The sequence below is a fragment of the Mya arenaria genome, chromosome 1 (genome assembly GCF_026914265.1).
Source record: "Mya arenaria isolate MELC-2E11 chromosome 1, ASM2691426v1".
In the NCBI taxonomy this organism is placed as follows: domain Eukaryota; kingdom Metazoa; phylum Mollusca; class Bivalvia; order Myida; family Myidae; genus Mya; species Mya arenaria.
This window is the reverse complement of record NC_069122.1, coordinates 14,769,389-14,793,319: the sequence shown is the minus strand read 5'-3', so window position 1 is coordinate 14,793,319 and position 23,931 is coordinate 14,769,389. Positions and strand designations below refer to the sequence as shown.

Sequence of the window (23,931 nt, the reverse complement as noted above, 5' to 3'; positions counted from 1 at the left end):
AATTCACTGCAGTAAGTGTTTAATGATGTATGTACGAGCACGTATTTTACAATTCACTGCAGTAAGTGTTTAATGATGTATGTACGAGCACGTATTTTACAATCCGCTGCAGTAAGTTTTTAATGATGCAAACACGTATTTTACAATCCACTGCAGTAAATCTACGAGCATATTTTTACAAATCACTGCATTAGGTAATAATAATGAATCTAAGAACTATTATTTTACAACCCACTGCAGAAAGTTTGCTACGCTCACTTCGCCCATTCTTAATCTATAATATTTTACTTCATGTCATCTGACTATTACATAAAAATATGAAATATACTGTAAAAGCTCTCATATTTTTTAACAGTCGCAGCTACCGGAAAATTGCAATAAATATATATCATGTTTTCAGTTGACACACTGATGAGTTGCAACAACGCCGGCAGAGGGACCCGGTACAAGGAGTGTGCCTCCACGTGTCATGGTCACTGTCGGGATTTACAGGTAATTATGACCTGGGGTGGTTGTTGTTGACTTATTAATGGTTTGCCCGAGCCGTTTAGTGGCTGCATTATGGCCTGACCCCTTCACATCCCCAAGTGTGACTGAAACATTTTTTGAGGCCAAAGGGGGAGTTTCATTCCCACCGTTGTGTGGGATATTCGCCAAACGAGTAATTTTGAACCCAAAATACCACGGGCCCTACGATGAATGACATCTTGCTCTGACTATTAGGTATGAGACCTGGGGTGTTATATACTATTTAACTTAAATCTTATGGTCATACTTCATTTACGTCATTCACTCTATTGGTCAGTTATTAATAATATGCAATCCGATTAGCTACATCGTTCATAGATCCAATTAAGACGTATATTGAATAGAAGCCCAGGTTTAAAATATCACATCGTCTACAATGTAGTATACTATTTTATGGTCATTTTCGACTATCGTTGAACTTATATATATTTCGGTCAAACATTGTTCAGTCTTTGAACAAAATGTCGATATGTCGCCCTGCACAAAGTCTACAATAATGTGCTTTATTTTATGTTCATCGTATATAATTGATCTTATATATATATTTCGTTCCAGTATTGAAGTCTTTGGCCAAAATGTCGATATTTTGCCTCGTACATTGTCTACAAATAAAATAATTCATTGCATTGTCCCGTATTTTGCTTACTGAAAAAAAATAATCCGTCATCTTCATAAAACTTTGTTTCAGGGTATGATTCGTTAAACCGAATTATTCATTATTTCTGGTGAGGTTTATATTGTCATGTTCCATTTTTTGGCTGACTTCTTTTTTTGCACTCATTCATTGGTAGCCTGTGTATGTATGTATGTACAGTCAAACCCTTTAGCTCGAACTCGCTTGGCTCGAATTCCTCGTTAACTCGAACTGGATTAACGGAACGATTTTTTCTACTGAATGGAAGCTTTCCCGCTTGGCTCGAATTTTCCGTACCTCGAAGTAATGTCGCTGGTCTCTGTGAGTTTGAGCTAACGGGGTTCGACTGTAGTTTTTCTAAAAAATAAAACTTTCAATGTTTTCTTTCGTTGGTTTCCGTAGTTGTGCTTCATTCACCTTTTCCTTTCATTCATCGTTTCCTTTTATTCATCGTCGTTTCCTTTTATTCATCGTCGTTTCCTTTTATTCATCGTTTCCTTTTATTCATCGTCGTTTCCTTTTATTCATCGTTTCCTTTTATTCATCGATTCCTTTCATTCATCGTTTCCTTTTATTCATCGTCGTTTCCTTTTATTCATCGTTTCCTTTTATTCATCGTCGTTTCCTTTTATTCATCGTTTCCTTTTATTCATCGTCGTTTCCTTTTATTCATCGTTTCCTTTTATTCATCGTTTCCTTTTATTCATCGTCGTTTCCTTTTATTCATCGATTCCTTTCATTCATCGTTTCCTTTCATTCATCGTTTTGTTGGTTTTCAGCTTCTCTCTTTATAATGTCGCATTCGGAGCACTTCGGCCATTTTCCATCGACAACTAACTAGATTGTATATAGACGGTTTACAATGTCAGAATTCTTTACATCTAACTGCACTACAACAAGATCGCGTAGTAATTTCATTTTAGCAGTTAAACCCGAGGACTTTACTGTTCGGAATATGAATTATTTATGCAAAAATGCGCTTCACTCGGAACCAATTTGAACTTAGTAATGGAAATAACGAGTTAAAACGCTACAAATGATTAATAATGTTAGTAAAAAATTACGAACTATTTCTACACATATACCGGCATACATTCGAGGTTGATCACGATGGAAAATGTCCGAGGCGTCCCGAATGCTCTTTGATGCCGGTGGAAAATCGAAAAAAATAGCTTTCTTTTGTATCGTCGTCCAGCTAAAGTTGCTACAATACCCGCACGTCTGCAGCAATATTTTAAACTTTTAAAATTTGAACTTAGTAATAGAGATTACGAGTTAAAACGCTACAAATGATTAATAATGTTAGTAAAAAATAAAGACTATTTCTACACATATACCGGCATACATTCGAGGTTGCTCACGATGGAAAATGTCCGAGGAGTCCCGAATGCTCTTTGATGCCGATGGAAAATCGCAAAGATAGCTTTCTTTTGTATCGTCGTCCAGCTAAAGTTGCTACAATACCAGCACGTCTGCAGCAATATTTTAAATTTAAAAACTAGCAGGATATTATGACCATTTGATAAGGGTTTTTCCCTTTTCATCCATATATGTAGTTTCTAACGAGCTACATATTCTATTAATAAAGTTAACGACGTTTGGAACACCTCGCTTTTTTCCCCAATGAAAACAAGCTCGGATGCAGGTACTTAAGGACAAGTAGTTCGTAAAATTAAAGAAACAATTTATTCTAGTGTTTTAACGTGTATTTTGTATGACTAAGTTTAAATTGATTGCAAGTAAAGTGTATTATTGCATTAATAATTAAGTTTCTCAAGAGCAAAGTCCCTTTAACTGTTCTATTGAAATTACTACAAGATCTACTTGCAGCGTAGTTAAACTGTAAAGATTTCTGACTCTGTTTACCGTCCAAATACATCCGAGGTTGTTTTCGATGGAAAACGACCGAGGTGTTCCGAATGAATTCATCTAGGGAACTATTTTTACAGCATATTAGACTTATCGGTCAGTGACAATCGGTCAAAAACTGAACCGGCTTTAAAGAAAATAGCAACACCGATTGCCACAAATGTAAATCTTGCACCTTCACCGTTAAAAAAATGCGACAATAACAACCGCATATATTTACACAACACAGGTACTCGTATAACCACCTACTTTTTTCCATCGTAGGTGGGAGACCCAAACTGTGAGGAAAGTTGCCTTCCCGGTTGCCAGTGCCCGTTCAACCAGTTTCTGGACGACGAAAAAACATGCGTGCCAATCCATGAGTGTACCTGTTACAATGACGATAAACCAAAAACGGTTTACAGAAGTGGCGATGAGATTGTAAAAGACTGCAAACAATGGTACGTATGTTGCTAGTTTAAAGCTGCACGCTCATAGATTTTTGGTTTTGACAACTTTTTTAGTTTTTTTTTCTTGGAATGTACCAATTTCTGCGAAAATATCTGCAAACCCGTGATTTAAGATCGCATATGTTCATATTTCTGTTCGAAAATCAAAGTTTTAAGGCTAAACGCGTTACTAACGGTTTAAGAATTTCAAAAATGTATTAATCATCAACTTATGAACTTAAATATGAAACTATGCGATCTGATTTTTTGTCAGCAGTCTTATATCACTGGTTTCCATGCATTCTTGCATAAATTGGCTCGTTCCAAGACAAAAAATAAAAAAAAGTTGTCAAAACGTTTAATCTGTGACATTGTAGCTTTAAAGCAGATATGTAAATGTTTTGAAACGTGGTTAGTAAACACTGTTTACTCACATATGAAATTCAAGTTTGCTGTTGCTTTGATACACGTGTATAAGATACGTAACAATACGGCATAATGGTAGTCATGCACTAACAAAATGTTGCAGCGATGTTTGTACGTATTAAGAATACTTTGCAGTACATTGTAGCGGTGTTAGCGCGCTTCATTCGGAACTCTTCGGCAATTTTCCTTCGAAAATAACCTTCGTGTAATATTCCGGTACATTGTAAAATTAATAGCAATATTATTAATTAATTAAACGTGGAATGTGTATTACATAGTCCATTTTGATTGCAAATGAAGTGTAATATTGCATACATAATTAAGATTCCTAAGAGTTAAGTCCTTAGGCTTAATTTCTAAATTGAAATTACTACGCGATTTACTCGTAGTGTAGTTAAATGTAAAGAAATTTGACTATGTAAATCGTCCATATTCATCTGAGGTTATTTTCGAAGGAAAATGGCCGAGGTGTTCCGAATATTTGATAACAAGCTGTTGTTTTTGTCCGCTCGATATCGTAACTGCCTCAACAACACCTTTTTTCCTGACGATGACACATTCATGCTGTAACGTAGTGAACCAACTCGATCATTTTAAATTGCATGAAAACGAGTACATATTTTGGACTTATTTAACTATAGTCGAACCCAGTTGGCTCGAACTCTCAGGAACCGGAAAAATACCTCGAGCCTCGTAAAGTTCGAGCCAAGCGGGAATGCTTACCTTAAGTATAAAGAAATCGATCCTTTGCATCAAGCTCGAGCAAAAAAGGAATCGAAGCAAGCGAGTTCGAGCCAAAGGAATCGATCCTTTACATTAAGCTCGAGCCTAAAAGGAATCGAAACAAGAGCGTTCGAGCCAAAGGAATCGGTCTTTTACATCAAGCTCGAACCAGCGAGGGAATCGAGCCAAGCGAGTTCGAGCCAAAAGGGTTCGACTTTTCTGAAACGAACGATAACATGTATGTTTTTTTTTCAGTACTTGTTCAAACGGAACTTGGAGTTGCGTTAAAATGAATGACTGCGTTGGTCCCAAAGTCACGTGTCCGAACAACATGCACTACTACGAGCACTCGTCGTGTGACCAGGGCCTCTCGTGTGATACGTTTACGGCGAACAAACAGTGCCAAGGAACATATTCAGGATGTGGTTGTGAATCCGGGCTTGTCATCGCTGGAAATGTAAGATTTTTTTCCGGGTGCATTTTTAAAATGATTTTTTTTTTCAATTCGTTTGGGTTGCTGATTTTAAGGATAAATGTATTATTATCGCGTCATTTATAAGATGAGGAATTGTATATTTGAGCTGTCTTGTGTTTTTTATGTTTTTTTTTTTAATGTTTTTTTTACTATGCCTTAACCATGTAAAACCGATCATGTCATGTAAATAATCAATGCAATAGTTAGAACATGTACAATTTTGCATAAATATCTGCAAACCAGTGATAAAAGACTGCTAACAAAAGATCAGATCGCAGATTTTTATATTTCTGTTCGAAAATTAATGTTTTATGGCTAAAAGCTTTACTAACGGTTTAAGAAAAATGCGTAAAACATCATTTTTGTACTTAAATATAAAAATCTGCGATCTAATTTTTGTCAGCAGTCTTAAATGACTGGTGTACATGCATTGTCGCAAAAATTGGCTCGTTCCAAGACAAAATATAAAAAGTTGTCAAGATGTTCAATCTGTGAGAGTTCAGCTTTAACTTTTAAACTTTTACCCAATATGTTCTAAATGACTTAGATTAGAACGTGTGTTCAGCAGGCGGGGGACAAATTTGTGACGTCTGTCAAACTACAATTCTTAACAATAAAGCATGGTACTTATGCGAAGCCGCTGGACCATCTCATTGGCTGTATGCGTACGTTTTAGGTATAATCTAGTTATGTTTGGTATCGTTCTGTTTTTACAGGGAACCGTGTGCCTTCCGTTCAGCGAATGTCCGTGTGTCTACGCGGGTCAGCACTATCCTTACGGTTACAGACTGATGGCTGGGTGTAAGCGCATGTAAGTTGCAGTTCTACTTAATACGATTTCATTAAAAGTCTCCGAAGATGTTTCTTACCTTGGAAAAGATACAAGATACAAAATACAATAATCTTTATTTAAATTCGGGTATATGTAAACAAAAAACATAAGCTCAATGTCTTATTTTCCGACATGGGACCGAGGTTTGAAACAGAATTACTTGGCCGGTACTTATAAAAACATCTTTAAGCTGCACTTTCACAGATTGAACGTTTTGACAACTTTTTTTTATTTTTTTTGTTTTGGAACGAGGCAACTTTTGTGAAAATGCATGGAAACCAGTTATTTACGACTGCTGACGAAAAATTAGATCGCCGATTTTTATATTTAAGTTCAAAAAAGATGTTTTTATGCATTTTTCGTAAACCGTTAGTAATGGTTTTAGCCGTAAAACATTAATTTTCGAACGAAAATATGAAAATCTACAATCTGATTTTTTGTCAGCAATCTTTATCATTGGCTTGCAGATATTTACGCAACAATCTGCTCTTTCCAAGTCAAAAACTAAAAAAAGTTGTAAAAATGGTATATCTGTGAAACTGCAGCTTTAACGGAAGCCCAGTATGCTTGCCACAAAGGTCGATATATATTATATCAAATATTCCAGAGAATGTATGAATACAACATGGGTGACGGTAGAAGAACTCGATTGCGCTGGTAAGTTTTTCATTCTTTATTAAAATTTCGCAACATATTTACATTCGCGCTTGATTTTCTGAACGATAAAATGGTCATGATTGAAGTGGTCCAACTTTTGTGACCTATTTAGGCGAAGAGTTGTCTTTTATATGTGCATTACACACACTTACATTTGCAATGATTACCATAAAATCAAGCAATACACCCTGTACGTAGTTTTAATAAACACCAACCTTTGATTAAAATAAAACAAACTTTTGAGTTTTTAAAGTAGTCGAGTAGATACTATATAAATATTGAATGGCTTCCAGTGTGACAGTACATATTGTCAACATGAGGGAAATACTGTTACCCGAGGCGAAGCCGAGGGTAACAGTATTTACCCGAATGTTGACAATAGTTTTTATTGCATCTTTGGGTTATTTAAATTTTGTCATTTTTCCAAAAAAGGTATAGGCCCAGGCCTATATGTAACTACGCCACTAATAAATATAAAAAATAAAGACCAACTTCTACTTCCACACAGAGTAATGACTTTATTCAGACTTAATCAAGTGAAAGCGAGTAAAATGTTAACAACGTCATGACCTATTATGACGTCATGACGTATCGCAAGAGGTTTGTATAGGTGATATATGTACATTTACTGACACGGTGATAACAGAATAAATGGCAAATAGGTAACATACTAATAATTAAATTATTGTCACATGCCCTAGATATATATTTATAATATATGTGGTGACGTCATTTATGATATAATTTCAGCTATGTGTTGGGTGTGGCGACGTCATTTATGATATAATTTCAGCTATGTGTTGAGTGTGGTGACGTCATTTATGATATAATTTCAGCTATGTGTTGGGCCTCCGGCGATCCCCATTACAACACCTTTGATGGATCCTCGTTTTCGTTCATGGGCACCTGCTCCTACACCCTCGCGAAAGACGTGGACGGAATTTTTGAAATTACCGGTAACTGACATTTTTATTTGACAATCACGTACTTTTTTCAATAAAGACTACTAGTATATTGAGTTCTTGCCTGGTATTTAATATTTGTCTTATTTAAATCTAAGAATTGTGTAGCTCATCGGATTTCGTGTTATAAGTTACTGACCTATAGTGTGAATGAAGTCAATGATGCATGACCACAAGATATTGACTTAGGTTGCATATAAGTCCATGTGCACTCTTATTGTGGCGGATCCGTGGTCTAGTGGTAACACACTTGACTATCAATCCAGGGGTCGCCTGATCGATTCCCCGTCGCATCACTAAAACTTACTAAACGTCTTCCGGGAGGGACGTTAAATGGGGGTCCCGTGTGTCAGTGCTATACACTGGTGTACGTTAAAGAACCAGGGTAGCTCTAACCAGGGCTGCATTCTGTCTATGCACCATGCTCCAAAAACCTAAAATGACTAACAATCTAATAACGGAGCACTCGCCGAATGGGCAAGGCCCGAGTGCGATTATAAATCAGCGTACACACCACGACTATTTGGCCTAACGGTAAACTAATATGTATATCGGGGTAGATCACTATCACAATATTTGATTAACTAGTTAGACTATGCCAGATTAACGTAATATAATAAACGACTTACACACTGCCCATTACGTTATACAACAGACAGTTTAGTAAAAACATTTTAAATGAGATAAAATCAAATTAAATGAAACATTCAGATATTGAACTATTAACATCATAATTTATTTCCGTATTCTAAGGGCTAATTTAAAGATATAAGAGTTTACTAGTGAAATATAATCGGGATTAAATACGAAATGCATGTACAAGCGTCTCCTGGGAAGCGCCCCTCCCCCACCAAAAATAAATACAAAAAAATAAAAATAAAATAAAATTATAAAATAAAATTCAAAATAAAGAAAGTGCCCGAATGAACATTTTGTGTCAATATGGTAAAGAAATTAGGCACGAATTACACCAAATCACATTGTTTTAGATTACAATTAGCCTAACCAACATAAGGGGGGACCGCGAATCCCCTAGCTATATTCAGTACCTTCTTGTTGGTGGGGGCTCTGGGGGAAAAGGGTGCACACCTCAAGTCGTGGGTCCACCCCTAATAATAATGTAGCTTTTTCATGAATGAACTGAGCAATTTCCTCTGGCGTTATTCAGCTGCCAACGTGCCGTGTGGATCTACCGGTGTCACGTGCACCAAATCCGTCAAGATTTCGATTAACAACCAGACGCTACAGCTAGTGAGGGGACGGGACATGGAGATAGGGGCCACCAGCATATCCTCCAACCAGTACTATACCAAAGGCTTGGTCGTAGAAACAATAGGAAACGAATTCATCACGGTTATCGCACCTGATTTGGGCATCACTGTTAAATACGATCAAGGTATGGCACATTCGAAGACATACATTTTGCTTTCAAACATTTTAAACAAGATTTGTTAAGAATTTTTATAGTATGACGTTATTTTTATATCTGCCAAGATATAAGGTGGATTTTAATAAGTTAGGACTGACCAATAAATTTCTCCTATTGATAAACTTATTTTTTCATAATATTTCATATGAATTTTAAAGCTGCACTCTCACAGTTTGACCATTTTGATAAACTTTTTTTTCTATTTTTGTCGTGGAATTAGCCAATTTTTGCGTGTTTGTCTGGAAACCAATGATCATCTTAAGTTAAAATTTTATGACCACAGGAACACGAGTGTACATTTACCTGTCCGAGCGCTGGAAGGGTCGTGTCAAGGGTCTGTGCGGCAACTACGACGGCAGCAGTAAGAACGACTACGAGAGCAGTATGGGTGGTGTCTCCCTCATGTCCGAGTTTGTGAACAGTTGGCGAAAACAGAGCAGCTGTCCTGAGATTCCCCACGATGCTGTCTTACCGGAGCCGTGTGCTGTAAGTTCAATTCAATTCAGTTCAATTCAGTTTAATTTAATTCAATTCAATTCATCATATTTTATTTTAATCCATTATATGCGTTAGTTATTCCAAAATGTGATAATAAGGGATATTCAACTTAGGCATTGGTATACAAAGGATTGGTAGTATAAGTCCTTTTCTATGATGTATTCATTACAGCGCATATATTTAATTGTCCAATTGAAATTATGACATTAGAAAATTTCTTAGTAATTATTGATTTTTAAGGAACAAGTCTGAGCGGGTTCAATCATTTACTAATCAAACAATGGGTAACGATAAAATGAATTTTAGTTTAAAAGAAATATATGAGTGTAAGTGTTAGATTACTTAAATGAAACGTTAACTTTTTTTAATTGTTGTTTATTGTTTACTACACAAGTGCATCTTTAATTCCATGTTTGGTGTTTGGAGTCAGTGTTATTTTACTATATGATTTTCATAAGTGCTGATCTGGACTGGTCTTCAATATTGGTGTTAATTGGATCTAAGCACGATGTAGCTAATCGGATTTCTTGTTATCAATAACTGACCAATAGACTGAATAAAGTCAATGATGAATGACCATATAGATTAAATTAAATTAACTATTAAATACCACCCCAGATTACTGTAACCATAAAGTGGCATTGTAATCATTTATTGTTTCCATAGAAACTGAACGTTTCGCCTCGTTTTTATTACAGGGAGGTCTAGCAATAAGGAAGTATTGGGCACAGGAGAAATGCGAGTTGATCCGAAATCCACAAGGAGAATTTGCTAGTTGTATTGCTCAATCGATGCCATCCACAATCGAATCGTACTACAAAGAATGCTTATTTGACGCTTGCGGGTGAGATATATTTCTTCATAAATGTAGTGATCAGTTGTCTATTGGTATAGGTGTCCGCCTCTCCCCCATAAGGTTGTGAGTTCGATCCCAACCAGGACTACATTCCAAGGGGCGTCTCAAAAAAGACACAGTACTGGTTTCTGCCCAGGAAACGGATTCGAGAGTGATTCTATAAGCCCAGCTTTCGTCAGAATCGGACTGAAATAAACTAGTAGTGTTCAGTTTGTGAAGCACCTTCTGCTATACCCCACAAGCAATCGGAGCACCTCGGCCAATTTCGATCGAAAACAACCTCGGATGAATATGAATGGTTTACAATGTCAGAAATCTTTACATTTTCCAACGCTTCTTGTAGATGGCGTGGTAATTTCAATGTTTTTGGACCAAAAATGAGTTTTACCGGTAATGCATTCGAATGCATTTGAACATCTTTTTTATAATTATTTTACTCGCTGAGTACTTTGCTATACAAAATGCAGTAAAAGTAAAAAAAAAATCTGGTAGAAGTGGGCAAACCCACGGCGACTCCGTCAAGAGAAAAAGGAAACTGGCGTCTTAACCACTCCGCCATTATGACTATTTCAATAGCTGACGAATATTTTAACCTTTATCGAATATATTGGAAACATCACGTGATAATAACTTTCACCAATCAATAACGCTACAACCGTTAACTGAATGACATTACTAACGTTTTTCATGATTGTGGCATTCAAAGACAATTTTTGAGCAAATATCAACATTTGATAAAGGGTTTTAGCTGAAAGTGTCTTACTTTTAACACCCCGAATGATATGCCACACTTTAATTCCTCCTTTCCGTCCTTGTAAAAACTACAGTTTACAAACCACGAAAATAAAGGACTTCTCCTTAAGGACTCTTAATTATTTATGCAATAATAAAGTTGACTGGGAATAAATTTGAACGTATTAATACAAATGACACGTTAGAACATAACGTTTATAATTAATATTAATATTAAATATGCGAATTACTAATGCAACAGCGTACATTCGAAGTTGTTTTCGATGGAAAATGGCCGAGGTGTCCCGATTGACCACACAAGAGTTCGCTGTACGACGGCGTTGTTTTTTTCTCTATGATTACAATAGCTCGAGTGCATTACACATTCTGATTCAAATATTTTAGAAGCTAAAATTCCCGCAGTATTTATCTATGATTAGTTTACAACATATCGAGGGATGGAAGCGAAAAGGTTCTATCTTCTTCCTTATTTAATGTCACTTAGTCCCTTTCCGCATTCACCCCTCGATATAACTAAAGGCTTAGGCAGTAATTAAAAAATATAGTTTTAACTTTCGTGAAAGGACTTCCTTGTCCTCAATTATATGATATTCTTACTTTTCTAGATTGCTATAAATCATATTGATTGGTTTTATTATTACTGTCAAATGTTGATGAACATACAGATGCATTTAAAACAACTATACCTACAACATGTTTTAGCATTAACCTATGTTGTGTCCCATTTATCTTTATTGTTCCCCTTTAACCTATATTATGCCCCTTAAAAGTGACCCTTTAACCTACTAGAGTGTGCCCATTTAAACTATATGGTACCCCTTTAACCTTTATAATGGTCCTTTAACCTATACGGTGCCCCTTTAACCTTTATAATGGTCCTTTAACCTATATGGTGCCCCTTTAACCTTAATAAAGACCATTTAACCTAGCTTGTGCCTCTTTAACCTTATAATGGTCCTTTAAGCTATACGGTGCCCCTTTAACCTTTATAATGGCCCTTTAACCTATACGGTGCCCCTTTAACCTTTATAATGGCCATTTAACCTTTATGGTGCCCCTTTAACCTAAATAAAGACCATTTAATCTATCTTGTGCCCCTTTAACCTTTATAATGTCCATTTAACCTATCTTGTGCCCCTTTAACCTTATAATGGCCATTTAACCTTTATGGTGCCCCTTTAACCTTAATAAAGACCATTTAATCTATATTGTGCCCCTTTAACCTTTTAATGGTCATTTTACCTATTCGATGCCCCTTTAACCTTGATAATGGTCATTTAATCTATGTTGTGCCCCTTTAACCTTTATAATGGCCATTTAACCTATACGGTGCCCCTTTAACATTTATAATGCCCATTTAACCTACACGGTGCCCTTTTAACCTTATAATGCCCATTTAACCTATACGGTGCCCCTTTAACCTTAATAAAGACAATTTAACCTATATTGTGTCCCTTTAACCTTATAATGGCCATTTAACCTATCGTGTGCCCCTTTAACCTTATAATGGCCATTTAACATATCCTGTGCCCCTTTAACCTTATAATGGCCATTTAACATATCCTGTGCCCCTTTAACCTTTATAATGGCCATTTAACCTATACGGTGCCCCTTTAACCTTTATAATGACCATTTAACCTATAAGGTGCCCCTTAAACCTTTATAATGGCCATTTAGCCTATAAGGTGCCCCTTTAACCTTTATAATGGCCATTTAACCTATAAGGTGCCCCTTTAACCTTTATAATGGCCATTTAACCTATACGGTGCTCCTTAAACCTTTATAATGGTCATTTAACCTATACGGTGCCCCTTTAACCTTATAATGGCCATTTAACTATCCTGTGCCCCTTTAACATTCATTATAGCGCTGTAACCTTTAGTGTGTCCTATAACTTATATGGTGCCCCTTAAACTTATGGTGTGCCCCTTTAATCTATACTGTGCCCCTTTAACGTTTTAACTGCTTGCAATTGACTTTGTGTGTGTTTACAGTTGTGACCAAGGGGGCGACTGCGAATGTTTGTGCACGGCTATATCCAACTTCGCGGATTATTGTAACGGACTCGGTGTCTACATCAAATGGCGGACAAAGTGGCTTTGCCGTATGTAGTTTGTATACAATTTATGCATTTTTCTTAAAGTGTAAGTAACCTTAGGTAACCTTCTACAAAAATACAACAAGGGGTCACGATTGATCGACAACAACCACAATCTGTCCAACTTCCTGTTTTGCTATAAAACACATCTCCTCTGAACCTACCAGGCCAAATTTACTGAAACTTTACAGGAAGCTTGCTTGAGTGACCCTCTACAAAAATACAACAAGGCATTGAGATTGATCAACAACAACAAAATGGCCGACTTACTGTTTTGCTTTAAAAAATCTCTGAAACTACCAGGCCAAATTCAATGAAACTTTACAGGTAGCTTCATTACATGACCCTTTACAAATATAAAACAAGGCATCGTCATCAGTAAATATATGTTTTAATTGCAACATTTATAGTAATGCTTTATCACAGAGTTATGGCCCTTTGCTTAAGTGAGCGTTTTAAGGCCACCACGGCCCTCTTGTTAAGTAACGCTTTAGCCATAAATAATAAATTTTCGAACGGAAAATTGAAAAACTGCGATCTGATCTTTTGTCAGCTGGTTTTCAGATCTTTATGCATAAATGGGTCATTCCAAGACAAAACATAAACAGTTCTCCAAACGGTGAATCTGTGAGAGTGTAGCTTTAACATATACATTTTTGTAAGTTAGAGCTATGCTGGAAATTAAAGAGCTTACAAGATTATATGAAGCATGGAAAATGAATTTCAGTGAAATTAAGTATGGTTTTTAAAAGTATTGTTAAGCGCAAAGCTATTTTTTTTTAAAAACCCATCTTACTTGACAACAAAACAAAAAGTTGAAGAAGAAATAACTGAACTTGACATATCAAATGCTTTTCTGCAATTAACGTAATTTCGTCCAATGCTATATATGCATTATTGTCTTACAAAGGCAGTATATCTTACATTACTTTATTTGGTGGTTAGTGGTTGATTTAAATGGTGTATATTACAGCCATGCAGTGCGACAACCATCTTGTGTACGAGGCCTGTGGGGATCCATGTCCGCAAACGTGTAAAAACATCGACCAAGACAAGCCAGAATATTGCAACCAGATCAAATGTAACGAAGGGTGCTTCTGTCCACCAGGAACTGTCCGAGACAGTAAGTACAGGGCGAAGAGGGTGGGGGTACAGTGGCCATTTCTAATAATCAACTTGAACTTAAACTTAAATTTATAATTATAATCTAAGTGTTTTGATTGGCCTGTATATTTAGCTGACCAAAAGGCTGAATGGAATCACTGATGCATATCTAAGGATAACGATAAGATCAATGTTGAATGCTGGCCCAGCTGTCATTTTTAAGTATTCAAACTCGTCATAAATTTCATAAATACAGGCAGATATTAAATGTATAAGCATACAGATATACTTTATGGATGTAAATTTGTCATAAAATTCATTAATAAAAGCTGAAATTAAATATATGATCGTACAGCAATACTTTTGTCATTTTTAAGAATGCAAAATCGTCATAAATTTAATTTAAAAAACAACAACAGAAATTTAATTTCTGATCGTACGTCTATATTTCTGTATTTTTAAGGATACAAAATCGTTATAAATCTCAATAATAAAGTCAGATATTAAATGCCAGAGCGTACTTCTATACTTGTGATATTTTTAAGGATTTAAATTCGTCATAAATTTCATTCATATTCTCAATTTCAATTTCAACTCATTTTACCACATAAAAGCATAGTATGGTTCAAAATCTTGCTTGTTTAATACTTTTCAAAAACTTTTCTTTTCTCATGTGTTGATTTTGTCAATATTCCAAAGCAAAACAAAAATCAAGAGCCAAAAATATATACATGAAGAATTGTTGAAAAACAATGAATTATACTCGAGTACATTTTTGGCTGTAAAACATTTTTTCCTTGGAATCTAGAGCAAAGGTTTTATTTTTCAGGAGACAAGTGTGTCCCAGTATCCACTTGTCCATGTTACGACACAGATGGCAAGATGTACCCGCCAGACACTGTAATTGAAAAAGACTGTCAGAAATGGTAATGCTTAAACATATCAATTCCTTTTACATACACAGTCGAAACTCACATTGTCGTCATTCGGAACTCCTCGGCCATTTTTATTGAAAACAACCTCGGATGTATGCCGGTACATTAGTTGAAGTAGTTCGTAATTTTTTGAATTATATCATTTATTAAATGTAGTGTTTAAACTTGTATTTATTGATCTAAGTATAAATCGATTTCCAGTGAAGTGTATTATTGCAAACATAATTAAGATTCCCAAGAGTTAAGTAATTAAGTTTAACTGCTAAATTAAATTAGATTGATAGATAGATAATTCTTTATTTCCTCCTTTGAAGAAAAGATTGAACATGACATTACATAATACATATACATAGACATATTTATAAGTGTGATCGAGTATGTACATATATACATGGAGCATAGCTGAATGGCTTAATTACATGTGATTTATAAGACAATGATAATATAATTCCAATGTCTATAAGTAAATATATATACATGTATGTACAAGTACTTATGATTTAACAATACAATATAGATTAAAGGGAAATAATTGCGATAGTTAATTTGTGTTGCCATTATTACTACATATGGAATAACTCAAGTGCAAATTATGATTTTATAAAATTAGGATTGTTTTTAATGCCGATAGCCTAATGCCTAATTCAGCCAAAAGCGAAAATGATTAGACAGTGATATGGAAATAATAATATGATCTGTGATAAAAAATTATTATTATTTTTTATTTTTTTTCTCAAAGAAAATGTGCCAATTTCATGTTGTCTAATTGAGACGAAAGCGAAAGAAATTAGACAAATGTTTGACTCACACATATATTATAATAATTAATGATAAATTGTGTTGATGAGTAATACGCGATCTACTTGCAGCGGTCTTAAACATACCGATTTCTGAGTATGTTAACTGTCCATTAACATCCGAGGTTGTTTTCGATAATAATGGCCGAGGAGCTCCGAATGGCTTTGTCGTATTCTGTTATCCCGTAATTTTGGTTATGTCGAACCTTTCTTCAAACACGCTGGTTTTAGTAAGACATTATTTTATATTTCGGTTATATCGAATTTTCGTTATCTCGAATAATTTCGCGAGGTCCCAACTTATTCCACATAGCGAGTTTTCACTGTACTGCATATAATAATGTACTTTAAACATATTGTACATAAGTATTCTTTCAATATTTTTCATAATATTGTTTTTACGTTAGACATCTTACGTAGGTAGATTTAGTTGAGAAAATATATATAAGTACACTTTATATTTATTGTACATATTGGGTACTTTTTACACATCGTACATATAAAGTACTTTTACATATCGTACATATAAAGTACTTTTACATATCGTACATATAAAGTACTTTTACATATCGTACATATAAAGTACTTTTACATATCGTACATATAAAGTACTTTTACATATCGTACATATAAAGTACTTTGACATATCGTACATACTAAGTACATTTACATATCGTACATATAAAGTACTTTTACATATCGTACATATAAAGTACTTTTACATATCGTACATATAAAGTACTTTTACATATCGTACATACTAAGTACTTTTTACATATGTTACATTTGACGTACTTTTTTTTACACATTTTTCATTTAAATTACTTTAACATATCGTACATATTAAGAACTTTTTAAATATCGTACATTTGACGAACATTTTACATATCGTTTATAAACAGTTATTTCTATATATCGTACATATTGAGTACTTTTTATATATCGTACGTTTTAAGTTCTTTGAACATATCGTACATATTAAGTAGTTTTTATATATCGTACATATTAAGAACTTTTTGAATATAGTTCATATAAAGTACTCTTTACATACTGTACATATTAAGTACTTTTTACATATGCTTCATTTTGCGTACTTTTTACATATCGTTCGTATTAAGTACTTTTTTTACATATCGTACATATTTATTACTTTATTACATATCGTCCATATTAAGTAATCACTACATACCGTTCGAAAGCTCGAATTGAATTCGGTCCGTCAAATTTCAAAACAGCAACTTTGACCACTCGCCTGTGGAGACAAGATTATTCAATAGTAACATGTGAATTCATGGGCAGGAGAGTTGTCTCCCCTGCTTCATGCATGTTTGAAACATTGGAATATCTTTTTTATGTAGCGCTGACGATGAACAACACTTTAACATTGCGACGAATGTTTTTTTGTTTGTTTCAAAATATAAAATTATCATATAAAACTCTCTTTCTCTGTCAAGTGTGTGTACAAACGGTTCATTAATCTGCGAGGGAGCAACGTGTTTCTGCAACGACAACGAGTACCAATGCAAAGATGGCCAATGTGTGAACGGGACTAAAAAATGTAACGGCGTCGTGGACTGTTTGGACGCAAGCGATGAAGAAAATTGCGGTATTCTAAAAAATTACTGCATTCATATTATCATTAATTCAGTTCGATCGAATGTACTGCATTCATTTCCTCATTAATTCAGTTCGATCGAATGTATTGCATTCATTTCCTCATTCATTCAGTTCAATCGAATGTATTGCATTCATTTCCTCATTGATTCAGTTCAATCGAATGTATTGCATTCATTTCCTCATTGATTCAGTTCAATCAAATGTATTGCATTCATATTATCATTAATTCAGTTCGACCGAATGTATTGCATTCATTTCCTTATCCATTCAGTTCAATAGAATGTATTACATTTCTTCCTATATTCGACCCTTTAAATAGAATGGGCGTTATTTATCGTTATACCCAACAGCTATCAATTACTTCCAGTGACCACGTGTAACCCAAATGATTTTAAATGCAACGACGGCACGTGTATTTCCAAGGTATATGTGTGTGACGAGGATTATGACTGTAAGGACGGAAGTGACGAAAAAAATTGCAGTAAGTGTTTTTTTTTATATCTATTTTTTTTTAACCCCCACATTAACAGAAATAATTAGTGCATACAAAATTACGTATTCGTTAAGTGTTTTTAATATCGCGAAGTTTTTTTGCGATTTTGGGTACTTTTGAGGTAATATTTCCTCTATGTAATACATTTACTGTTTTGCTCAAAACTCTTCTCTAAGACTAACCTGCGGGTCGCGGTTCATTTATATAATTTCATTATATACCCATCATAAATCCACACGCAATACACTCCACCTTGCTGACGTCACATGTTGAATAAATCATTGCGCGATGTTATTATGACGTCATAAAAATAGTGCGTCAATAAAATTACACGTATTATGCAAACATTTAAGTGATTTAACCAGTTATGTATATAATTAAAGGTTTATAAGTACGGTGTTTTGATCCGGAATGTCGCATTCGACCCTCGTGGAATTTTGCTGATAACAGAATCTGCAAACATCCTCTCGAGTCGCATTCGGAGCTCCTCGGTCATTTTTATCGAAAACAACCTCAAACGTTTAAGTCCGCTGCAAGTAGATCGCGTAGTCATTTTATTTAGCAGTTAAACTTTATAACTTAACTCTTGGGAATCTTTATTATGTTTGCAGTACTACACTTAACTGGCAATCAATTTAAACTTAGATCAATAAATACAACTCTAAAACACTACATTTAATTAATGATAGATTAAAAAAAATACGAACTACTTCAACTGATGTACCGGCATACATCCGAGGTTGTTTTCGATAGAAATGGCCGACGAGTTCCAAATGCTTGAGTCGAGTACATCCATTCTCATTTATCAGAGGTTTGATAATGATAAATCTGTGTTACGCATAGCATTATCACTCTAGTGAACGAGAATGAACACAACCTCCCAGATCAAAACGGAGAGCCCTATAATACTCTTCTACCTGTATGATAAACACTTTATTGATAAACTGTGTCTGTGTTGTCATTTGGACTGTTTTTGTTATGAGGCGCTAGACATGACTATAAAATTATGTAACAGCTAGATGACATGAAGTAAATCTTAATGATAAGGAATGTGTGGACTGAGCGTAGCGAGCGAGCCTTTCTTAATCATAAAGATTTTAATTCAGGTCATTTAACTGACTTGCAATACAACCTTGTCGACTGACACATTAGCTACGCAAAATCTAACACAGGGAGTTATCAGATGAGTGAAAGTAGGCGGACTTTTGAAAACCCGCGCAACTTGAAACTTGATGTACTTTATGACTGCCTATCTGCAATTTCTTTGACTGAAACTGTAGGTTGTAATATGTATTTTTTTTTCTACACCAATGTGAAGAAACGATCTAAATTCTTGGTTTCGAACCATGTTCATTAACGTCCTTGGCCAGTATTCAATTTTCCTCTTAACCTTATCCGAAGACATGCCTCAGTGATTTCATTTGGCCTATTGGTCAGCTAAATATACAAAGCACTTAGTTTCTAAACTTAAACTGAATACGGCCGCAGGGCTCGTATTTAATATGTAACTTAATCGGATCAAAGATCGATGTAGCTAATTGGATTACTTGTAATGTTCAACTGACCAATAGAGTAAATGATGTCAATGATTTATGAATCTAAGATTATTTATGAATCTAAGATTAACTTAAGTTCCATATTGCATACGGTCTCAGAAGCAAAGTCTAGAATTTCTAAACGTTAAAAATAAAAAAAATAATCTGTTATAAAAGTAAAACCAGCTTATTTTGAACGTGTTTAGTAAATCAAAAACTCGCTGCTCTTGTACCAGCATTTGAAATATAAAAAATGGTCTTCATTCTGAATTTCACATTTTTGGGCCATGATTACGAACAGTCTAAAGTCCGAAGAGACTCAAGTCCGAAGAGACTCAAGTCCGAAGAGTCTTAAGTCCGAAGAGTCTGAAGTCCGAATAGTCTGAAGTCCGATCAGTTTTAGGTACGAACAGTCTCAAGTCCGAATAGTCTGAAGTCCGAGTCTTGACGTCACTCTTTTCCCATAATTCTCTAATTGGTGACGCTATTTTAGCGCTACTTTTTTCATTCTCTATAGTTTAAATTTCAAATCAAAATTTAGAATAATAGGCCGCTTGTGGCTAGGGATGTGGTCTATTTACCCCTTTTTTTACTGATTACAGCAAACTGTACAGAGCAAGAATTCCAGTGCAAGAATAAAAAGTGTATCTCGAAAGAACATGTTTGCGATGACGACCACGACTGTGGTATATACGACCACTCAGATGAGGAAAATTGTACCACCACTACTACATCTTCTACAACAACGTATCAAACTACAACTTCTAGCCCGACCACAACGCTCAGTCCGACAACAACATCAAGCCCGACGTCAACGTCCAGCCCAACAACAACGTCGAGTCCGACTACCACGTCCAGCCCGACTACCACGTCCAGCCCGACTACAACGTCCAGCCCAACTACAACGTCCAGCCCGACTACAACGTCCAGCCCGACTACAACGTCCAGCCCGACTACAACGTCTAGCCCGACAACAATGTCCAGCCCATCAACAACGTCCAGCCCGACTACAACGTCCAGCCCGACAACCACGTCCAGCCCGACTACAACGTCCAGCCCGACTACCACGTCCAGCCCGACAACCACGTCCAGCCCGACTACAACGTCCAGCCCGACTACCACGTCAAGCCCGACAACCACGTCCAGTCCGACTACAACGTCCAGCCCGACTACAACGTCCAGCCCGACAACAACATCCAGCCCGACTACAACGTCCAGCCCGACTACAACGTCCAGCCCGACTACAACGTCCAGCCCGACAACCACGTCCAGCCCAACTTCAACGTCCAGCCCAACAACAACGTCATATCCGACAACAACATCGAGCTCGACTTCAACTCCTAGTTCTACTTCAACTTCTACTCCAACCACAACGACTAGTACAGTTGCGCCATGCGTCGATATAGATGGAATGGGCAATCCATCGTTGATACCGACTAACAATATTGTCGTGCAGGGAAGTCCCGATGAATCGCCGGCGACAAAAGATAAGCTTCGGTAACGTTTAAAGTATCACACTTATTTAAAATCAATACATACACATGTATAACAAATATACATTTTGAGTGATGAATCTTGAACAACATACTAAATAATGCATTTATGGAAAATATCAATTACTGATAACAAGATAGTGACTGTATAATTAATAGCTAAAAACGCATTTAAAAAAAATGATTGGTGAATGTTAAAAGGTTTACTTTGATCTTCTATCGTTTCATAAGATAGAAATACTGTGTTTTCTGCACATTTCTTTCAAATTAAACTTGGTATCCTTCATAAGAATCTTTGTATACGATATTTATTCATCTTTTTGGTATATTAAAACAATTATATTGTGGTAAAGTTAATTGGGAGAAAGAGTGCATCTTTAAGGGTTTTATCAGAAGCAAATATTTACTACCGTCTTGTGTCTTAGCTTTAGAGTCAGACTTAATAAATTAATTTAACTATAATCATTATGTTCTTAAAGACTTAACAATTAACCAGCCAATGTTTGCACTCATACTCAGATGATGACATCAATCATGCAGTTCAATATCAATGCATTTTATTAACACCAATAGTTCATTATTTCTTGCCAGTAACATAAACAGTCACTAAATTCAAATGCGATCATTTATGAGGTTATTTAGAAGCTCATGCACGCAAACTGACTAGTATAGAGGCATTTGATAGCAAATTCGCGCTGAACACTGAGAAAATTAGCAATTATTGTTGGTCTTTTTAACAATAAGTTTTCACTGGACTGCAACTGGCCTGCCGACTTAATTGTAAAGTGGTCATTTAATAAACACTAACTATAACATCCTCAACATTCAGTGTCCACATGTTAAACGAGTTTGACAATGTCAGTTTTTAGGAACATATTATTATACTAGAATTTCACAGTCTTCAATATTGGCCCATGTTACACGAACAATGTTGACTCCTGCATATGCTGGATGTAATGGTTTAAAACAATTTAGACGACAGACCGGTTGCTGCCCAGCGCCAACTTATTGTTAAAAAGACCAACAATAAATGCTTACATTCTTAGTGTTCAGCGCGAAATGCCTATCCACTGCCTATATACTAGTCAGTTTGCATGCATGAGCTTTTAAATAACTTCATTAATGATTGAATTAAAATAAGCCGGTTGTTTTCGTCACTGGAAAGAAATCATGAACTATTTGTGTCTTTATCGGGGGTATGAACGCAGTTGGGCTGGTTAAATTGTTAAGTTGAGTTTTTGCAGCTGTCGTCTGCTTAAGGGATTTTCGATGATTTTTTGAGTGATATTGAAATTTCGCGGAGTAATCTCAAACTAGAGCATTCACAGTCTACATGTTCAACAGGTTTGACATCGGTTTTAAAATCACCATGTCGCTTTGATGCTTCCTTGAACTTTTAAAAACAGAGTGTCAGTGCAGATTTTGCAAATTGTTTTGTGAAAGTATACAGGTGCGAATCTACGAATTGACGATAGAGGGGGCATAACTTAGGGGCACAACCTTTTGACACGCGCCCCTCCCTCAGAACCGAAACTTACCTCGTTTATAATGTTGGCAAGGGGTTTCTTAACAATTCAAGTCCGAAAAGGAACACATTGAGCGTAATTAATTACTTTTTTTCCGAAATCGACATAGAAGGTATACTTGATCGTTTTCTTCCTGAACACACTACACTGCCACCATTCAAATCCTTAAAACGCTAGTGATTTTTTCGTTGGCAGTAGTTTAAGACCTACGTAATGGTTTTTGTGTATTTGAAAATATCTTTCACATTTTAGACCAACTTCGGAGGAGCCGTATGGATTTAGCGCACCGAGTAGAACCTTCAAGATAAGATTCGACACTCCCAAGCGCGTTGGAAGTATTAGCCTCGGATACTATTCACATATTACTGGATACAATGTGGAGTTCGTTCAAGACGGTGTTACATTATTCGAACAGGTAATATTGTATTACCTATCGGAACACTTCGGCAATCTCCGTCACACGACGAGCCGCGGATTTGTGCTGGTGCATTAGTAAAAGTAGTTCGAAAAATTAATAATTATAATATTTTGTTTATAGTGTTTTAACGTGTATTTGTTGTACGCAGTTCAAATTGATTTACAGTAACGCAATTTAGTGAACGAGTAATTATGTATTAAGGCTTAATTACTAAATTTAAATTAATACACGATCTACTTGCAGCTTAATTACACATAAAGAATTCTGATATTTTAAAGCGTCCACATACATCCGAGGTTGATTTTACAGTCGAAACTCGATATGTCGAACCCTGTTAGTTCGATGTTCTGGTTATGTCGATTTTTTTTTGGTTTAGTAATTCACTTATGTATTTCGGTTATACCAATGTTCGTTATGTCGAAGTATTTCCCGAAGTCCCCACGAAATCGACACAGTGAGTTTCAACTGTACATGCACTTTTAACACGATCCGTGAATGAGTAAGGCAATTTTTATAAGCAATTTTCACGGATTGAATATTTGTTATGATGCCAAAACCTTATAACTTAACGGTACCTGTGTGTGTATACCACGTGGTAAATTGCGTCGTAAATGTCGGAAGGCAATATTTTGCTTCAAATGAAGACTTTAAACAAAAATAACTTCACTTTTTTTCAACATTTTAAATTAAACATAGCGCAGTCTACGCCGCTTACAGAGCCCTGCCTTCGGTCTTTCAACAGAGGTTGATTGAGAGTTTAGTTTTTTTAAACACTTCGACAAACCTTTTCAAAATAGTGACGTCTGACGGAGCACTGTCAAAACATTATTTTGGAAACAGGTTTG

At 35.6% G+C, this 23,931-nt stretch overlaps 1 protein-coding gene across 2 annotated transcripts in view; it reads left to right on the top strand.

The window, feature by feature from the left end:
- LOC128231602 (mucin-16-like) overlaps window positions 1-23,931 on the top strand; it is a 154,468-nt gene that overhangs the window by 26,980 nt on the left and 103,557 nt on the right. For both annotated transcript variants that reach the window (XM_052944633.1, XM_052944639.1), the window contains 16 exons: window positions 401-492; window positions 3,296-3,471; window positions 4,864-5,065; window positions 5,800-5,894; window positions 6,523-6,572; window positions 7,409-7,528; window positions 8,703-8,930; window positions 9,247-9,449; window positions 10,160-10,305; window positions 13,065-13,174; window positions 14,142-14,291; window positions 15,102-15,198; window positions 17,459-17,610; window positions 17,989-18,102; window positions 20,252-21,146; window positions 22,921-23,083. In XM_052944633.1, the coding sequence (XP_052800593.1) occupies window positions 401-492; window positions 3,296-3,471; window positions 4,864-5,065; window positions 5,800-5,894; window positions 6,523-6,572; window positions 7,409-7,528; window positions 8,703-8,930; window positions 9,247-9,449; window positions 10,160-10,305; window positions 13,065-13,174; window positions 14,142-14,291; window positions 15,102-15,198; window positions 17,459-17,610; window positions 17,989-18,102; window positions 20,252-21,146; window positions 22,921-23,083 (2,993 nt within the window). The remainder of the gene's footprint in view (window positions 1-400; window positions 493-3,295; window positions 3,472-4,863; window positions 5,066-5,799; window positions 5,895-6,522; window positions 6,573-7,408; window positions 7,529-8,702; window positions 8,931-9,246; window positions 9,450-10,159; window positions 10,306-13,064; window positions 13,175-14,141; window positions 14,292-15,101; window positions 15,199-17,458; window positions 17,611-17,988; window positions 18,103-20,251; window positions 21,147-22,920; window positions 23,084-23,931) is intronic.